At 35.9% G+C, this 18,972-nt stretch overlaps 1 protein-coding gene across 5 annotated transcripts in view; it reads left to right on the top strand.

Annotated features, from left to right (window-relative positions):
- LOC123535910 (ankyrin repeat and sterile alpha motif domain-containing protein 1B-like) overlaps window positions 1-18,972 on the top strand; it is a 171,081-nt gene that overhangs the window by 17,279 nt on the left and 134,830 nt on the right. For 4 of the 5 annotated variants that reach the window (XM_053529276.1, XM_053529278.1, XM_053529275.1 and 1 more), the window contains exons 3-8: window positions 1,260-1,431; window positions 6,255-6,329; window positions 7,294-7,515; window positions 10,694-10,877; window positions 13,051-13,357; window positions 14,367-14,470. In XM_053529276.1, coding sequence (XP_053385251.1) covers window positions 1,260-1,431; window positions 6,255-6,329; window positions 7,294-7,515; window positions 10,694-10,877; window positions 13,051-13,357; window positions 14,367-14,470 — 1,064 coding nt within the window. Of the gene's footprint in view, window positions 1-1,259; window positions 1,432-6,254; window positions 6,330-7,293; window positions 7,516-10,693; window positions 10,878-11,152; window positions 11,201-13,050; window positions 13,358-14,366; window positions 14,471-18,972 lie in introns of those variants that run through there. The other variant, XM_053529279.1, reaches the window with a different exon arrangement.

Genomic DNA, 18,972 nt, shown 5'->3' with positions numbered 1-18,972 from the left:
TTCTTTTTCTAGGTCAATTACCAACCTCTCTGGGTCAAGTCCCATAACTCTGACATGTATTTTGAGCAAATTATGCCCCCTTTTAGACTTAGAAAATTTTGGTTAAAGTTTTACATGCAAGTTATTATCTCCAAAACTAATGCAGATATTGATTTGAAACTTCACATGTGTCTTCGGGGTTATAAAACTAGTTGATAGCAGCAAGTCCCATAACTCTGACCTTCATTTTGGCCAAATTATGCCCCCTTTTGGACTTAGCAAATTCTGGTTAAAGTTTTGCGTGCAAGTACATACAGCTATTACTAAAAGGCATATAGATTTGAAACTTATTTTTTCTTTTTCAAGATCAATTACTAACCTCACTGGATCAAGTTCCATAACTCTGGCATGTATTTTGGGCAAATTATGCCCCTTTTGGACTTTGAAAATTCTGGTTAAAGTTTTACATGCGAGTTTCTATCTCCAAAACTAATGCAGATATTGAATTGAAACTTCACATGTGCCTTAGGGGTTATAAAACTAGTTGATAGCAGCAAGTCCCATAACTGATATGCATTTTGGTCAAATTATTCCCCATTTTGAACTTAAAACTCTTTTGATATTTAACCTTTTTAGGTAATATTTTCCTGCCTCTGGGACAATATTTCGAATAGTCGAGCTTGGCTGTCTGACGGACAGCTCTTGTTGAGATTTGATATACAACATAATGTGTGGCATTTTTAGCTCGTCTGATTTTTGAAAAAAATCTAGGAGGTATTGTCATCGCTCAAGCATCGGCTTTGGTTAAACTTTTTGTTTAGGTCCACCTTTTCTCAAAAAACTTTGAATACTTGTCTATCATCATTATATGACTCACAGTGTAGGCCAATAACCGTAACTTTGATTTGCATTTTGTCACAATTATGGCCTTTTTTGTATTTAGAAAATTCGAGCTTCTTAGTTCAAATTTTTGTTTAGGCACACCTTTTCTCAAAAACTATAAGAGCTACAGCTTTGAAACTTTCTGAACTGTAACTCTTTCCTTACATACTGTTCAGCACTTGTAGATGCGATGGCACCCGTAGGCGGTGCTCTTGTTAAGAATTTTTGTTCCTTATGACACAATACTTGGGAAGATAATGCTGCTGAATTCTCATCAATGTGTTTTAACATTCCAGTATCAGTCAGATTGTTTGCCAATGTTATCAAAAATATAAAACTATTTCAAATATTGCCCAATCTTCAAAAAGCAATTCACCAATACTGTTTTCTGTTTTCAGGGATGTTGTTGAAGTGTTGTTAAAAGCAGATGCACAACCGGGTCATCTTGACAACCAGGGTTGCACGCCAGTCCACCTGGCAGCTTGGAACGGTGATGCTGAGATTGTAATGCAGTTATTGACAGCTGAAACTGACAGTGAAGATGCGAATCCTGTCAATGTAAATCAGCAGGTAAGCTGACAGCTAGAGGTTACTGTCAATGTAATTTAGCAAGTAAGCTGACAGCTAGAGGTTACTTTCAGTGTAATTTAGCAGGTAAGCTGACAGCTAGAGGTTACTTTCAATGTAATTTAGCAGGTAAGCTGACAGCTAGAGGTTACTTTCAATGTAATTTAGCAGGTAAGCTGACAGCTAGATGTTACTGTCATTGTAAATCAGCAAGTGAACTGACAGCTAGAGGTTACTGTCAAAGTAAATCAGCAGGTAGGCTGACAGCTAGAGGTTACTGTCAGTGTAAATTAGCAGGTAAGTACATAGCTAGAGGTTACAGTCAATGTAAATCAGCAGGTAAGCTGACAGCTAGAATTTACTGTCAGTGTAAATCAGCAGGTAGGCTGACAGCTAGAGGTCACTGTCAGTGTAAATCAGCAAATGAACTGACAGCAAGAGGTTTCTGTCATTGTAAATCAGCAAGTGAGCTGACAGCTAGAGGTTACTGTCAATGTGAACCAGCAGGTAAGCTGACAGCTAGAGGTTACTGTCAATGTGAACCAGCAGGTAAGCTGACAGCTAGAGGTTACTGTCAATGTAAAACAAATGAGATGACAGTTAGAGGTTACTGTCAATGTAAAGAAAGTGAGATGACAGTTAGAGGTTACTGTCAATGTAAATCTGCAGGTAAGCTGACAACTAGAGGTAACCATAGTTATAAACTAGAACTGACTTTACATTTTGAGTAGCAGCAGAAACTGATATTCAGAAATGTAATATCAAGGATTAGACAGTAATGCCTGAAACTTCAATATGAATATTTGTGTCATGTGATATATGAAAACCACCAAAAAAAAAAACATAGACAATCACAAAACAAACATAGTATTTAGGCATTGCTCCCTGAATGATGTAAAATGTTAACATTTAAATGGTTTAAGTCTGTGAACTGTAATGCAAGTTACTGACAGCTGTCAACATATTTGACATTTTGATAGTGACAGTTTGATACTGTAGAAATATGTTATCATCACTTTTTGTATACACTTGGGAGTCCTCTATGGCTCAGTGGTTTGTGCAGTGGCTTCAGAAGGGGAAAGTCATGGGTTGAAAACTACCAGGGACTGGACTTGTTCCATAAAAAAAAACTGATAGCCTATCAGATGTCAAAGTTCTGTGTAGAATATTTTACAACAAAGGTTCTAGTATTTGAACATTTTCTGTATCTTCTATCTTATATAGTTCTTGGACAACTTGTGTATAAAAAGAATTGGAACCACTGTCTTAACATGCATGATCGTAGGAAGTGGCTGATAGGGTCTGAACACTAGGTTTTGCTGTATCTCTGTAATTCCAGCAGATATATAAAAGTTTTGGTTCATGACCTCATATTTTTAATTCCCTGTAAATGAAATGCAAAAACCAAAATCTTTGGTCCTGTATGGTGTCATATAGCTGGTACTGTGTTAGTGTATTATAAAACCAAATTAAACTCAATGAACCATCTGTCAACACCCAAATTAGCTTACAATTTTCTTTAGGAGTTGGGCATATGGGCAACTGATTGTTAACATAAATAATCTTTAGGCAAACACGGTGAACTTTAGAATTGTATCTGTATCTCCATCACAGATGTTGATATATTGATTCATAACAAAATGTTTACAGTATTCATATTTTGATATCAAAAAGTTCAATAACTTGACGCAATTCCCTTATCTTTATTAGGATTGTTGTTTTGATAGTTTAAGGGGGTATTCAACTGAACGTGGGTCAGATAATCTTGATTTAATCAGAGTTAATTATAGTGATTAGCTGATTTAGGTAAATGACCTCACTGTATTTCGCAACGAACTGAAATAAGTTAGAAATGAAATAATAACAGTTATCTAGAAAACTATCATTTTATCTTTTTCCACAACCAAAAATCTGCGCCCTTAAATACAGCAATTATTCTAGACAGGAAAAATGTTTTAACTACTCTTAGGCACCAATTGATGGCACAATTAATTTTGTACAAAAAACTACCAACTTGTGTGTGTAAGGTGACAGCCATTCTTGTTATACCCCCACCAAACATGTTTGAGGGGGGTATATAGGAGTCAGTTTTGTCGCGTCCCGTCCCATCCCGAAATCTATTATCTCAGTTATTACAAAATGGATTTGATTCAAACTTAAAATACATGTTCCACCTTATCACCCACATCATGTGAAACAAGGTGCATAACTCTTGACACCAAGTTTTCATGAATTATGTCCCCTTTTACTTAGAATTTAAGGTTAATTTTGTTGTATTTTCACTATATCTCAGTTATTACTAAATGGATTTGATTCAAACTTAAAATAGATGTTCCACCTCATCACCCACATCATGTGACACAAGGTGCATAACTCTGACACCAAGTTTTCATGAATTATGTCCCCTTTTACTTAGAATTTAAGGTTAATTTTGTTGTATTTTCACTATATCTCAGTTATTACTAAATGGATTTGATTCAAACTTAAAATAGTTGTTCCATCTCATCACCCAGATGATGTGACATAAGGTGCTTAACTCTGACATAAATTTTTTATGAATTATTTCCCCTTTTACTTTAAATTTAAGGTTGATTTTGATGTATTTTCACTATATCTCAATTATTACAAAATGGATTTGATTCAAACTTAAAATAGATGTTCCACCTCATCACCCACATCATGTGACACAAGGTGCATAACTCTGACACTAATTTTTCTTGAATTGTGTCCCCTTTTACCTAGAATTTAAGGTTAATTTTGTTGTATTTTCACTATATCTCATTCTGATTGGCTTGGAGCCAAAGGGAAGTAACCTTTTTTTTCTAACTTTTGTACTGAGTTTCTTCCCCTTAAATTCCAGGAATTAGTGTATTTTTTGAAATCCTATTTTTAGATTTTCAATATTTTATGTGTTTTTCAAACTTTTTTATTATAAGTCCTATGTAAAAAGTAAATACATTTTTCTGTGGTAACATGGGTCGGTAAGACACTTTTTTGTATTCACTTTTAGTGAATCTCTAATAGAGATTTAATATATTTACTAGTATTACTATACTAGTATTACTTATATGTGGAAGCCCAGGATGAAGTACTCCAACGTATTTTTAAGATTTCTTATGGTTGCCATTCTTCTGTGACAAGACCGTATGGTGGGGGTATGAGTCACTCCTGTGACAGTTCTAGTTTTATTTTAGTCTCTGGCAAAATAAACAATAACTAAGTCTTATCTTTGATTACAAGTCTGAAGAGAAAAGGTCAAACATGGATGAGCTGTGAACTCTGAGGCTTGTTGGTAATGGTGATAGTTATGTACAAGGGGTTGAATTCTTCCATGTGATGGAACTCTCAAACCAGTTGTCAGTTCGAATTCCTGCATGTTCAAAGGTTGAAAGATTAGCCGCATTGCCCTGGATGATGGTTACACTCTGAATCCAGTACACAGGAGCCTCAATGGCCATGTGGACTCTGATTCACTGTGCTTCGCTTGGGGTGTAGACTTTTTTCGTGCGGGAAAGCTATCCAGATGGCTTATGGAAAGTCAGTTATCCTATCCAGGTGTTCCCCCACTCCTGGCATGAAATAATGCCTGGAGGAGCACCTTGGGTCTCTGGGATCTTCCTTCACCATCTAAAACTGGAAAGATGCCACATGGCCTGTAATTAGTGTGACATAAAATTGAACAAAAAGCAGTATACAGAAGAGGTATTTATAATAGCCGTGACTTCAGAAGGTTGTTTGTTTGTTTATTTTTGGTTGTGTTTGGTCCAGCTTTAATTCAGACCAAACACATGTTAGGTCTTATGGTGTATATTCCATCTTAATGGCAAATAAAGACTCAAAGTGTTCCTCTCAGCATTATGTCTTGCACAGGTGACCTCCTGGGTGGAACATTGTGCAAACAGTTTGAAAGCTCTCTTCAATGAAGTAATTCTGTTTTAAGTTGGGTGTTGAATCCAAAGCAATGAGGAAAAAGTGATTTTAAACCTGGCTGCACTGTAGAGATCTCAACCATCAAGGATCTAATGGCCCACATAGGCATTCAAGCACATTTGTTTGGTCAATAATGACAGTCCAAGACCCAAAAATGAATCCAGCACCCATTTACTATATATAAATTGAATTCAATAAATATATAGTAAATGGGTGCTGAAGGCTCTGGAGCATCTCTGCATTTCTGTTGATCAATCTTAACTTTTTTGTACTAAAATGGTATCAGGCCTGAGATATGTTACTGTGATGTATTTATTGCTGCTTTGAGAGTTCTCTTTATAATCATGATGTCATTTGTTATGTAAATATTTAATGCAGTTTGGTCAAAATCGTAAATAATAGAAATTTATAGCTCAATAGAGAATATCCTAGACACCTAGTAGTTCTGCGGTATCTCTAATATATAGTAACTGTATGATACGGTGGTATTTTATGATGGTTTTTTTTTTAAGGATATAGATTTTCTTTGAGATTTCGCTTAAAATGAGGTATATTTCTAAAAATAGAAAAAAACTTAAGGTCTTATTTTCGAAATCTGCTTGACACAGTCTTTAAAATATATTTTAAGGTTTCTTGAATGTACATGTGTCTTTCAGTAAGGCCATGGGGTTTGCAGTCTTATGTGTATCATTAGCCCATCTAAGGCCTTTCACTTTGCTAAAAAAATATGGCTGATTTTTGTCAGTTTCATATAGGTACACACTGCAAATATGAGTCTTATTCTGGTGCTAGGGTTTAGAATGGCACAGACTTTTTCATTAAAAACAACTTTTTTTTGTATTTTAGAATGACACAGAATATTTTTTCATTAAAAAAATCAACTTCTGGTATTTCAGAATGGCACAGGTGACACAGCTCTGCACTGTGCTGCACAGTATGGGCATGTGGCGGTGGTTGACGTCCTTTTACAGGTAAGAAGTAATGGGGACTGGCATATTTAGGTCATTGTTATATGGTGTAATAAATAGTCCTGAGCGACTAGGGGCAAAAACCTGGGTCAGTTGATACGTAAACAGTCTCTGTTATAACAGTATATCAGTTGACCTATGTTTTTGCCCGAGTGGGCAGAACTATGTATTATTCTACATAGCAGTGACCTACATGATTGTGTTGGACACCTTTGGTAAGAAGATGGATCATTTTGTATGGGATGATCGCAGATAGGGCTTCAGTTTTATTTATTGACATTAACTTAAAGATATTATTCAGTGTATAAACTGACATTTGACAGAAGTAAGTTTTGCTATTATGTTAATCCAGAGATATTTTGAGACTCCGACCTTTGTTAAATAAATACTTAATAAATAGGTGTAAAAAAAAAAAAATGTTCGTTTCTGGTATCCCGACCTACCCTAAATTTTTGGCCTGACCCTAAATGTTTTTATGGCCTTGGAGAATATTTTTTTCAACTTTTTAACAAAAAGTTGCAAAACTGTACTTTTTATGCTTTAAACATGGCCAGTGATGTTAGAAATTAACTTACTGATGCTCTAAAGGCATAACCCCCTTATTTGTATTCATTTTTTGACACAAAAACAATTTCCGAAAAGTCTCACTTAATAAAAAAAAGCCAAAAAAAAAAGTTTCCGACCTACCTACCCTAATTTTTTGGAGCATGTTACCGGAAACAAAGATTTTTTTTTTTAGGCCTTTCTTGCTGGTTTTTCCACAAAAAGTATGTCTGCACTTAAAAATTAAAGTTTGATGTTGATACACTTTAACTGTTCTTAATTTCCCTAGTTGTCATGCTGAACAAATATACAAATGTAAATAAAGTGACAAGTGAAACTAAACTAAGATTGTTATCAAAACATTCAAATGCTTTTAAAACCATATTTTCTTAGTACATAGAAGGTTCAATAATTTCTAATACAGAAAACTGCAAACCCAACGATACGGAATCTGAATGAGGCTTCTCCACTTGATTTGGCTTCGCAGTATGGTCGACTAGAGGTTGTGCAGCGATTGTTGATTTCCCACCCGGAGTTAGCTCGTCATCCGTCAAGTACACAGTCACCATTACATCTTGCATCGCGGAATGGTCACAGAGATATTGTCGCCGTACTGCTGGATAATAATTTTGATATTCAGACAATGGTAAGGTTGTAAAAAGTGAAAAGTCTGAATTGAGAGAATTATGAACTTTTTTTTTTTGAAAGGTATACAATCCAGGCTTCAAAGATTGTAAATATGAGCATGAAGTCTAGTCTCATAATGCAGCCATGACATTGGCCAGTTTAAAAAATGTGTTTGAAAGCAAGCAATCACTCAGATTCTTGAGTTTTGAGACTGGTCTCCTATTTATAAAATTGCGTCCTGGTGTACATACTATAAAACTGAGCTTGGAGACCAGTCTTACTCTTAGAATGCTGCTTTGCCATTTGTCATTTTCAAAAATTTACTTGGACGCAACCAATCAGATGCTTTTAATTTAAGACTGGTCTGCAGTCTTGTAATTATGGAATCATGTTGTTCATTTTGGTGATGGCCTGAATTTTAATTATAGTCTATAAATGACTCAGAAGTACAACCTAACTTCTTGACCCTATTCCCACCAACAGGTCTCTGGCTACCTGAGAACATGGGACACGACACAGGACATTAAAATCAAACTGATAGGTAGAAAGCAATTAACTGAAACTAATTTTTTTTCAATGTTATCTCCAGGTTTAGAAATCTCACTATGAATAAAATGTGCATTTCTGCAGTTTGTTTAAAATCTGGAAATAAACCAGTAACACTTAACAAAGATTTTTTTCTGAGAAGTTTTTATTAAGATTTGAAGTGGCAGGAAGTCTTACAGTTCCTGTATAGAAGGAAATTTATGAAGGCTAATTATAATACATTGATATGGTCATTGCACCAAGAGAGCCAATTTGAATTAAGATATTCTGTTATGATATTTCCTGGTGAGGTTTTTTAATCCTGTACTTTAGGACATGAGTGATTTGTGTATCATATGCAATGCTAAACAGTTTGTTGAAAATAAGAAAGTGATCTGTTTTTCAAGGTTATTCTGCACGTTTGATAAACTGGAAGTAATGGCGTAACATCATTTATCTGGATAATGTAGAATAAAGTCCGGACTCTGTATATGGAAACAGAAATCATTTTACAATTTATTTTCAACCCTGAGTAAATTGATTAAAAAGCCAACAGTACTATCCTTCTAAAGATGAAATATGATATTAAAAAGTTTGACATGTTAAAAAATTCCAGATAATGTCTTAAAAGTAGCTTTTAATGTGTGGAAGTCTTTAAACATAATATACATAACAAAAATAAAAAAAAAAAACCAAAAAAAAAAACCAAATATCTTAAAAAAACAAGCACACAAATTTATACTTTTTTTTCGCCATATTATTGATGATATGATTATTCAAGTCTGTGAAAAGTTTCATTAAAATAAACGTCGCAGAAAAATTTCTATTTGTGAAAATGTCATCAAATTTGTGTTTTTCCGATAGACTCCGATTATGAAAACTTGTGTTAGGTCCAGATGTTTCAAATCAGTCTAGCAAAAACTCCAGCACACGACCCAATCTTTTTTATTTGCAGAATTTTCTAAGTATATTCTAAACTTTAAAAAGTCTGGGTTTAATCAGGTTCTATATTGTAGAAAAAAAAATTATGATCTAAATGTGCAGAACTACCTTAAGAGGATATTTTGCATTAGCTCCTGGGTTATGATTGTTTTTTGTTTAATTTTGAATTCTTCACAGACCTTGAAAAGCCCTTGACCACCTCGGTGGCCTGGTGGTAGAGCATCTGCCTTCTGTGTGGGAGGTTGTATGCTCCATGGCTGTGTCATACCAAAAACATTAACCCTTAGCCTGCTGGTGGCAAGTGATTTTGCCTTTGTGACCAGTGCAGACCAAGATCAGCTTGCACATGCATGCAGGCTGATCATGGTCTGCACTGTTCGCTCTTCAGTAAGTAAATTTTCAGTGAACACCCCTTCGAATTATAAATGGTAATGTCCAAATTGAATGATGGACCAGTCCATTTTAGAAATTTAGCAGGGTAAGGGTTTAAATGGTAGTAGTAGCCTCCTCACATGGCGCTTAACATTAAGAGGATAGTTCTTGGACTGATCAGCCCTGTTGTCAGTATAATGTGACTTGGTGGGGTATCATGTCACGTAACTATGGCAAGATATTCCAGTGAGGCAGCAGTATAACCCTGGGCATTGTGCTCACTGCTACAAGTAGACACCATCGTTTTTATGATTGAAAAACTGTTGTAAAAGATGCTAAACCCAAACATACACATACACTAATTTGATAATAGGCCATGAAAACTCACTGAAAATTACTAAAACCCTGAAAACCTGTAAAAGTACTTGAATTTTGAGAAGAAAAAAAATACTGCATGAAATTTACCCAGATCTCCTTGAAAAATGTTCTATCCGAAACTTGCTTTGTGGAGAGAATGTACTTGAAAAAGATACGTTGTGTATTATGGTGTTTGGTCACTTATCGAAACCTTGGTAACATTTTATCCCAGCTTACAGAGAGAGTGCAATTTCTGTTTTAAAATGTTGTTCAGAAAAAGACAGGAGTTGTTGTTTTTGAGAAAAATAGTCCTTGAACAAGTAAAAATTGCATTTAAAAAAGTCCTTGAATTTTGTCTCATATGTTCTGTATGAACCATGTTAAATCTTATTTAAAAATCTCAAAGGATCATTTTGATTTTATGTATATGGTGCAAGTATAGAGTGCAAAGTATTTTGCATGTTATTTATTACACATGACTGTTCCTGATTCAAGAACTATAAATGCTAATGTCTTAAGTCATTAAGGGACTGAAGAGTTATTTCCCTTCATTGTTCAGATCTACTCCATCAAGGAAGTAGATATCCAGTTTTATAATAGTTTTTATGAAAGTGATCTGTATAGATAGTTGGAAACTTTTTTATTCTGTTGCAACAGTCTTTTCAACTGTAATGTAAGAAGAAATTAACCACAACTTCATCAGGGACCCATGTGATCGTATGATTATGATTGGTAATTTTGAGTCACATGTTCCACACCTTTTGAGCCATGTTTTGGTTATAAGTAAGACATCCAGCTGGCTTGTGAAAGGTCAAGGCTTCTGCTCAGCTGCCTGCCTGAAATAAGCCCTTAGAGGAACCTGGGATCTTGCACCACCAATACAGCCCGAATGTCACTATATGACCTGAACTGTATTGATGTGACTTGAAAACCTAAACAAACAACTTCATCATTGTTTTAAGTGATATAGAAATAATAATATTTTTCCTGTTTTATTTTAGACTGAAACAGGCAATGCTCTACATGAGGCAGCCCTGCACGGGAAACTGGATGTTGTGAAATTGTTACTAGAACGGGGTATAGATGTTAACCAGAGAGACTACAAGGGTCAGACAGTGCTGGAACTTCTAAGTGCTCATCAGGCACAGCAGAAATCATTTACAGAAATAACAAGAGCTATACAAGGTGGGTAAATATATCCTGTAAAATCATTTACAGAAATAACAGGAGCTATACAAGGTGGGTTAATATATCCTGTAAAATTATTACAGAAATAACAGGAGCTATACAAGGTGGGTTGATATATCCTGTAAAATCATTTACAGAAATAACAGGAGCTATACAAGGTGGGTTAATATATCCTGTAAAATCATTTACAGAAATAACAAGAGCTATACAAGGTGGGTAAATATATCCTGTAAAATCATTTACAGAAATAACAGGAGTTATACAAGGTTGGTTAATATATCCAGTAAAATCATTTACAGAAATAACAAGAGCTATACAAGGTGGGTAAATATATCCTGTAAAATCATTTACAGAAATAACAGGAGCTATACAAGGTTGGTTAATATATCCTGTAAAATCATTTACAGAAATAACAGGAGCTATACAAGGTGGGTTAATATATCCTGCAAAATCATTTACGGAAGGAACAGGAGCTGTAGAAGGTGCAGACCCGGCTCCAAAACTTTTTGACTGGGGGGGGGGGGGGGGGGGGGGCACCAGGCTAGAACAAGGATGTCACCGCTGAAGTGTATAGCGGGGTATTTGAGGGGTGCTTTTTTCCCGTAGTAGGTTGGGGCAGGGTCAGGGGGGGTCTCCCCCTGGAATTTTTGAAATACAGGCATGAAATGACGGTCTCTGGTGCATTTGTAGGTCTAAATTTTGAGGTTATTGAGGGGTCACTCCCCTCTTGATGGGGGAAGGGGATTCAGGGGGCTTTCCCCCTGGAACATTTTGTAATACAGGTATGAAATGGTGGCCTCTGGTGCGTTTCTGGGTCTAAATTTTGAGAAAAAGTATTCCTTTGCCAAACTAGTAGCTGCATCTTTGATGAAAGTAGGTCACTTCTCAGCCAACTGAAGTGGGGTGGGGGGGGCACAGGCCCCCTCAGCCCGGCCCTGGATCCGGGTCTGAGGTGGGTTAATATATCCTGTAAAATCATGAAAATAACAAGAGCTGTATAAGATTGTTGAATACAGTTGAGGCTCAATATCTCGAATTCCCTTATCTCAAAATTCAAGCTATCTTGGAGACCTTTTCAAGACCCATCCCGAAAACACGTACACAAAATGTCATTTTATGACAAATTTCAGTTATCTTGAAGTAAAACACTTGATCCCTTAGAATTTGTGATACTGAGTTTCAACTGTATACACTTTTAAAATCATTTACAAAAATAACAGGAGCTATACAAGATGGGTTAATAAATGCTGTAAAAATCATTTATGGAAATAACAGGAGCTATACAAGGTGGGTTAATGTATCCTGTGAAATCATTTAAGGAAATACCAGGAGCTATAAAAGGTGGGTTAATAATTATTATATTCTGTGAAGTCATTTAAGGAAATAACAAGAGTGATACAAGTTGAGTTAATTTATAAATCTAATCTATGAGAAGATCCTTTTGAAACAGAACGCATCCTAGCAAAATAATGTCCATGAAATGTGCAAAACCCATCTTGCCCCTAGCACTGCTATAAGCAGAATTCTTTTATAAAATAACTTTGCGCAAACTTCATGATCCCAATTGGATAACTTTCATATCAGTTTGATTTAAGAGTATATGACACATTCCGGTTGTCAGAAATTTGCGCTCCGAATTCGATTTTACTTCCAAATTTGATACAGCTTCATATTTGTGATTGTTTTTCGTATGAGTGTCACTCTGTTTTTGAAAATCAGTGAAAATAAAACCATCACAAAATTACCCAATCTACAATAGTTTTCTGGCATTATGTATGTGGGCCTGCTCTGGCCATGTGGTAAAGGTTGCTGACATTGAATCATTTATCCCCAGCTCATGTGGCTACGATATCCCACTAACTAGAAATGTAGACATTTTCCTTGTTGTGAAGCCGTCCAGCAAACTTAATTAAGATTGACAGCCTGCACTTAAGTAATGTTCAGTGACTTTCGGAATGGACATGGGAAGTTGTTAAATTTGATATTCCTCCACCATTAAAGCTGGAAGTCATCATATGGTCTAAAGAGTGTCAGTGTGACACAGAACACAACATTGGATATGGCACGTATCAGACGTCACTTGTGAAAAGTTTGTGAATATTAAACATATTTGTATTTTGAAAAGCAAGAAGGTAGGTTTAATGTTCAAATGATGATGTATTTTTTGCAGAACACATGAAACAGTCCGGTAGTGGTCAGGCAGATTTATATGAAAGTCTTTCAAGTTGTCGAAGTGGCAGTGATAAACCTACAGCTGCTGTCAAACCACTCCCACCTGAGAAGCCAAGCCCATCTGATAGGCCCCGCCCTCCTGACAAGCCACACCCAACAGGCTCTGATGAGGAGAGCACACCAGAGAGACCGGTTCCCACCCCAAGACTTTCTGTATACCAAGTATCTCCAGATGGGGAACCAGAGAGAATTTCAACAGTACCAATGTATTCTAAACCAAATAAAGAGAAACTGGATATGGACAGGTAAATGTGATTGAAAAAGTATTTCTCTGATGATGGCATTTTAATGATTATACCTCTGCAAATGAAAAGAAGGGTGTTACCAAAAGATTGTGGAGCAAACTACTTCCACATTTTTTAAAGTATACCTACGTGTCTTTTATTCACATGATAGATGAACACATCATTCTTTTCAGGGTTGGTCCAATCATTCCTTGGATTAACAAAATTGCATTATCATTAGTGACAAAAACAATGGTCACTGTTAAATGTAGACGTGCAGGATATATTTGTTAAGGGTCAGTTCAAGCTTTAGAGTTACGTGCCCTTGAACTTAGATATATATATATATATATATATATTATTGGTGTAAAGTCTTTGGTTTCAGTGAAATTTCATACTCAAGATTACTTTGAAGTGTAGATGTTTGTGACATACTTTTCAGGCCAGTTGAAGAATATTGTTATGCGCCTTAAGATAAAATGTTTTATTTTCTCTGACAAAGCAATATTGATTGAATTGTCAATTTCAGTGATAGCTCTCGTGTTTTATTCAAATGTCATGTAACTTATGTCATAAAACAGCATCTAAAATCTGAGATATTTTGGTACCTTTACATTACATAAATTATTTGGCACAAACAGGATGTAAAATTCTTTAATATAGAGGCACTTACCAGCTGGCTGAGTGAAGGTAGGTGCGGGCGCATGCAAGTGCTTGACATATTGCCTTGAGGGGCACCTGTTCACGTGATTTAACCCTTAGCCTGCTAAATTTCTATGATGGACTGGTCCATCATCCAATTTGGACAGTACCATTTATTATTCAAATGGGTGTTAACTGAAAATTTACTGACTAACTAGCAAACAGTGCAGAACATTCCGTGCAGGCTGATCTTGGTCTGCACTGGATGCAAAGGCAGAATCACTTGCCGCCAGCAGGCTAAAGGTTAAAACCCAATAAAGCAAAAATATTGATTTAAATATATGATGCTTGACATATACACTACATGTAATTTATTGTGTGTTTACAGGGCAGTCAGTTCAGCAAGTTCAACAGCAGACGATGCACCACCTCCTTTACCACCAAGGACTTCCATATTTGCATCTGAAGAAAGACATTCCCCACAACTAATAGGTAATACCCGATGTATGGTCTTCTTGTCAAAGATGGATGTTTCTTTCCCATTACTCTGAATTAATTTCATTTCACAGGCATGAAATTTTGTGTTTTGGGCCAAAATGACTGTTAATTTTGGTGTGTATATGAATTTGGGAGATATGAGTTTGTGGATTACATGTTGTTAGCCTTTACTCTACTAAATTTCTAAAATGGACTGGTCCATCATTCAGTTTGGACAAGACCACTTATTATTCGAAGGGGTGCTCAGTGAAAATTTAGTGACTGAATAGCAAACAGTGCATCGTGCAGGCTGATCTTGGTCTGCACTGGTTGCAAAGGCAAAATCATTTGGCGCCAGTAGGCTAAAGGATAACGTAAAATGGCTGGGAATTTATTTTATCTTTGTGGATTGACTTAGCCAATAAATCCTCAAAAGTGAGTCCCACATAAATAATGATGTCAGATTGTATGTTCTTATTTAACCAAATTTATTATTGTATGGAACCTATCATTGAAAAAACATCTATACTTCAGTCAAAGTTTTTAGTCTTCCCTAAAGTCTTTCCTCAAGGTAAGCTGGTGCTGTCTGTTTACATCGTCCATTTTGGGGTCAGCAGGGCTCCAGATAATTTTTTTGGCCTATGAGTATTTACTCGTCATATTTTTTGTGAATGAGTAAAATGGTAAAATCTGAAATTGACTAAGAGTAATTTTACTACTGAAAGTTTGTTAATGTGAAAAAAAAACAGAAATCAGTGTATTGGGTGTAACATATGTACCCATGCATTTGTTTGCAGCTCAGTTTCAATTCAACATTTAAGTTTTTGCTTTTTAGCTCAACTGTCACAAAGTGACAAGGTGAGCTTTTGTGATTTCGCAGCGTCCATCGTCTGTGCGTCCGTAAACTTTTGCTTGTGACCACTCTAGAGGTCACATTTTTCATGGGATCCTTATGAAAGTTGGTCAGAATGTTTATCTTGATGATATCTAGGTCAAGTTCGAAACTGGGTCAACTGCGATCCAAAACTAGGTCAGTAGGTCTAAAAATAGAAAAACCTTGTGACTTCTCTAGAGGCCATACTTTTCAATGGATCTTCATGAAAAATGGTCAGACTGTTTATCTTGATGATATCTAGGTCAAGTTTGAAACTGGGTTACGTGCCTTCAAAAACTAGGTCAGTAGGTCAAATAATAAAAAAACCTTGTGACCTCTCTAGAGGCCATATTTTTCATGGGATCTTTATAAAAGTTGGTCTGAATGTTCATCTTGATGATATCTAGGTCAAGTTTGAAACTGGGTCAACTGCGGTCAAAAACTAGGTCAGAAGGTCTAAAAATAGAAAATCCTTGTGACCTCACTAGAGGCCATAATTATGAATGGATCTTCATGAAAATTGGTCAGAATGTTCACCTTGATGATATCTAGATCAAGTTTGAAACTAGGTCACGTGCCATCAAAAACTAGGTCAGTAGGTCAAATAATAAAGAAACCTTGTGACCTCTCTAGAGGCCATATTTTTCATGGGATCTGTATGAAAGTTGGTCTGAATGTTCATATTGATGATATCTAGGTCAAGTACGAAACTGGGTCAACTACGGTCAAAAACTAGGTCAGTAGGTTTAAAAATAGAAAGACATTTTGACCTCTCTAGAGGCCATATTTTTCAATGGTTCTTCATTAAAATTGGTCTGAATGTTCACCTTGATGATATCTAGATAAAATTTGAAACTTGGTTACGTGCAGTCAAAAACTAGGTCAGTAGGTATAAAAATAGAAAAACCTTGTGACCTCTCTAGATGCCATATTTTTCATGAGATCTTCGTGAAAATTGGTTAGAATGTTCACCTTGGTGATATCTAGGTCAAGTTTAGAACTAGGTCAACTGTTGTCAAAAACTAGGTCATTAGGTCAAATAATAGAAAAACCTTGTGAGGCCATATTTTTCAATGGATCTTTATGAAAATTGGTCAGATTTTGTATCTTGATGATATCTAGGTAAGGTTCAAAACTGGATCACATGAGCTCAAAAACTAGGTCACTATGTCAAATAATAGAAAGAACAACATCATACTCAGTTCAAAACTGGGTCACATGGGGACAGGTGAGCGATTCAGGACCATCATGGTCCTCTTGTTTTTTTTCTCCCTTGGCTTCACATTTGCAACCGAATCCAATAGAACATCAGTATACCTTTAGCTATTTTTGGGGGATTATTTTTGTTGGTTTAAAGAATGCGTAGAGTTTGTTCACTTTTACATTCTTAGAAAGAGACATATTTGTTGTTTAATCTGCACCGGAAGTTGACATTTTAAATCGACACCGCTTTAAAATACACTACCGTACCATCAATATTAATTCCGAACTATTTGATATGTATATACGCAGGCATTGAGTTTAAAAAATAGTTAAACCTAGGTTTATAGAGCACCATTCAATGCTTATGTACGTTCAATGTGGGAGAATTAATGCCGATCGTGCTCTGTTCAGACCATTCAGATTTTGTTTACGCTAGTAAAAAGTCGTCGCATGCGTTTCTGTAATTTCATATACGTTTTTATACACTTAAAAATTATCAGACATGCGTATATGCATTATTTCAAAGCGTAATTTACGCTAATACGCATCTTATCTGGAGCCCTGGGTCAGATTTCTTATAGAAAATTTTACAAATGAGGGTTTTGAGCCACACCCTCTTTCAGTAGACGGGTAGCTCTTTCAGCAAGTTGATGTGTTTTTAGGGAAACAAGTGGAAGTGTAAGTAGTAAGGTTTTCAGTAAGACCTACCTGACATCTATTCCATACTATGACACTTGTTCAAAATTGACTTTTTATGCCTGAAAGGTAGACATATAGTTATCCCATTATCTGTTTGTTCATAAGCTTGTTAGCTTGTCTAATGGTGTCATGTGCAAGATTCCAGTCTGTACATCCAAGGTCAATATCAAAGGCAAGAAGCCATACCCCAAATGGTTACATTCAACACATGCAAGGGCACTCTGCTAAGGAGCAATTGTCATTTACTTGTGATGTCTCTTCTTGCCTCATGATAATCTTAAGACTTATCTTACACTTACTCAGAATCACATGAACTTGTGCAGTAGTGTAGGAAGTTGTTACCTACTTGTGGAGAAATATGTTGGTGGAGAAATATGTTGGTGGAGAAATATGTTAGTGGAGAAATATGTTGGTGGAGAAATATGTGTGCAGTGGTACGGAATCCCAGTTGAACAGAAAATTAAAACAATACAAAGATCAGGGTAATCATTTTTAGCTCGACTATTCGAAGAATAAGTAGAGCTATCCCACCACGGCGTTGGTGTCGGCGTCAGCGTCACACGTTGGGTTAAGTTTTTCGTACCAGTCCACATCTTGACAAAGTCTTTTGAGATAAGCTTTGAAACTTTCAACACTTGTTTACCATCATCATGGCCAGTTATAGTCAAGAGCACATAACTCCATCAAGGATTTTGGTTGAATTATGGCCCCTTTGACTTAGAAATCATGGTTAAGTTTTTCGTACCAGTTCATATTTTGACAAAGTCTTTTGAGATAAAGCTTTGAAACTTTCAACACTTGTTTACCATCACCATGTCCAGTTATAGGCAAGAGCACATAACTCCATCAAGGACTTTGGCTGAATTATGGCCCTTTTTGACTTAGAAACCTGGGTTAATATTTCGTACCAGTCCACATCTTGACAAAGTCTTTTGAGATATAGCTTTGAAACTTTCAACACTTGTTTACCATCACCATGTCCAGTTATAGGCAAGAGCACATAACTCCATCAAGGATTTTGACTGAATTATGGCCCCTTTTGACTTAGAAATCATGGTTAAGTTTTTCGTACCAGGTCATATTTTGACAAAGTCTTTTGAGATAAAGCTTTGAAACTTTCAACACTTGGTTACCATCATCATGTCCAGTTATATGCAAGAGTACATAACTCCATCAAGGATTTTGGCTGAATTATGGCCCTTTTTGACATAGAAATCTGGGTTAATATTTCGTACCAGTTCATATTTTGACAAAGTCTTTTGAGATAAAGCTTTGAAACTTTCAACATCTGTTTACCATCACCATGTCCAGTTATAGGCAAGAGTACATAACTCCATCAAGGATTTTGGTTGAATTATGGCCCTTTTTGACTGAGAAATCTTGGTTAAGTTTTTCGTACCAGTTCATATTTTTTGTAAAGTGTTTGACATATGGCTTTGAAACTTTTATCACTTGTTTAGTATAATAGTCTCTATCTGTAGGAAAGAGAACATAACTCTGTCATCTATTTTGGCTGAATTATGGCCCATTTTGGACTTTGAAATTGGTTCTGTTTCCATACAAGTTCATGTTTTGTCAAAACTATTTGACATATGGCTTTTGAACTTTGAACACTTGTTTATCATTATGATTTCCATCTGTAGGCAAGAGTACATAACTATTTTGACTGAATTATGGCCCTTTTTGGACTTTGAAATTGGCTCATATGTTGCCATTTAGTGCAAGACTTATCGAAATCAAA

The sequence above is a fragment of the Mercenaria mercenaria genome, chromosome 17 (genome assembly GCF_021730395.1).
Source record: "Mercenaria mercenaria strain notata chromosome 17, MADL_Memer_1, whole genome shotgun sequence".
Lineage (NCBI taxonomy): Eukaryota > Metazoa > Mollusca > Bivalvia > Venerida > Veneridae > Mercenaria > Mercenaria mercenaria.
The sequence above is the reverse complement of the archived record's forward strand: the minus strand, read 5'-3'. Positions and strand labels throughout refer to the sequence as shown.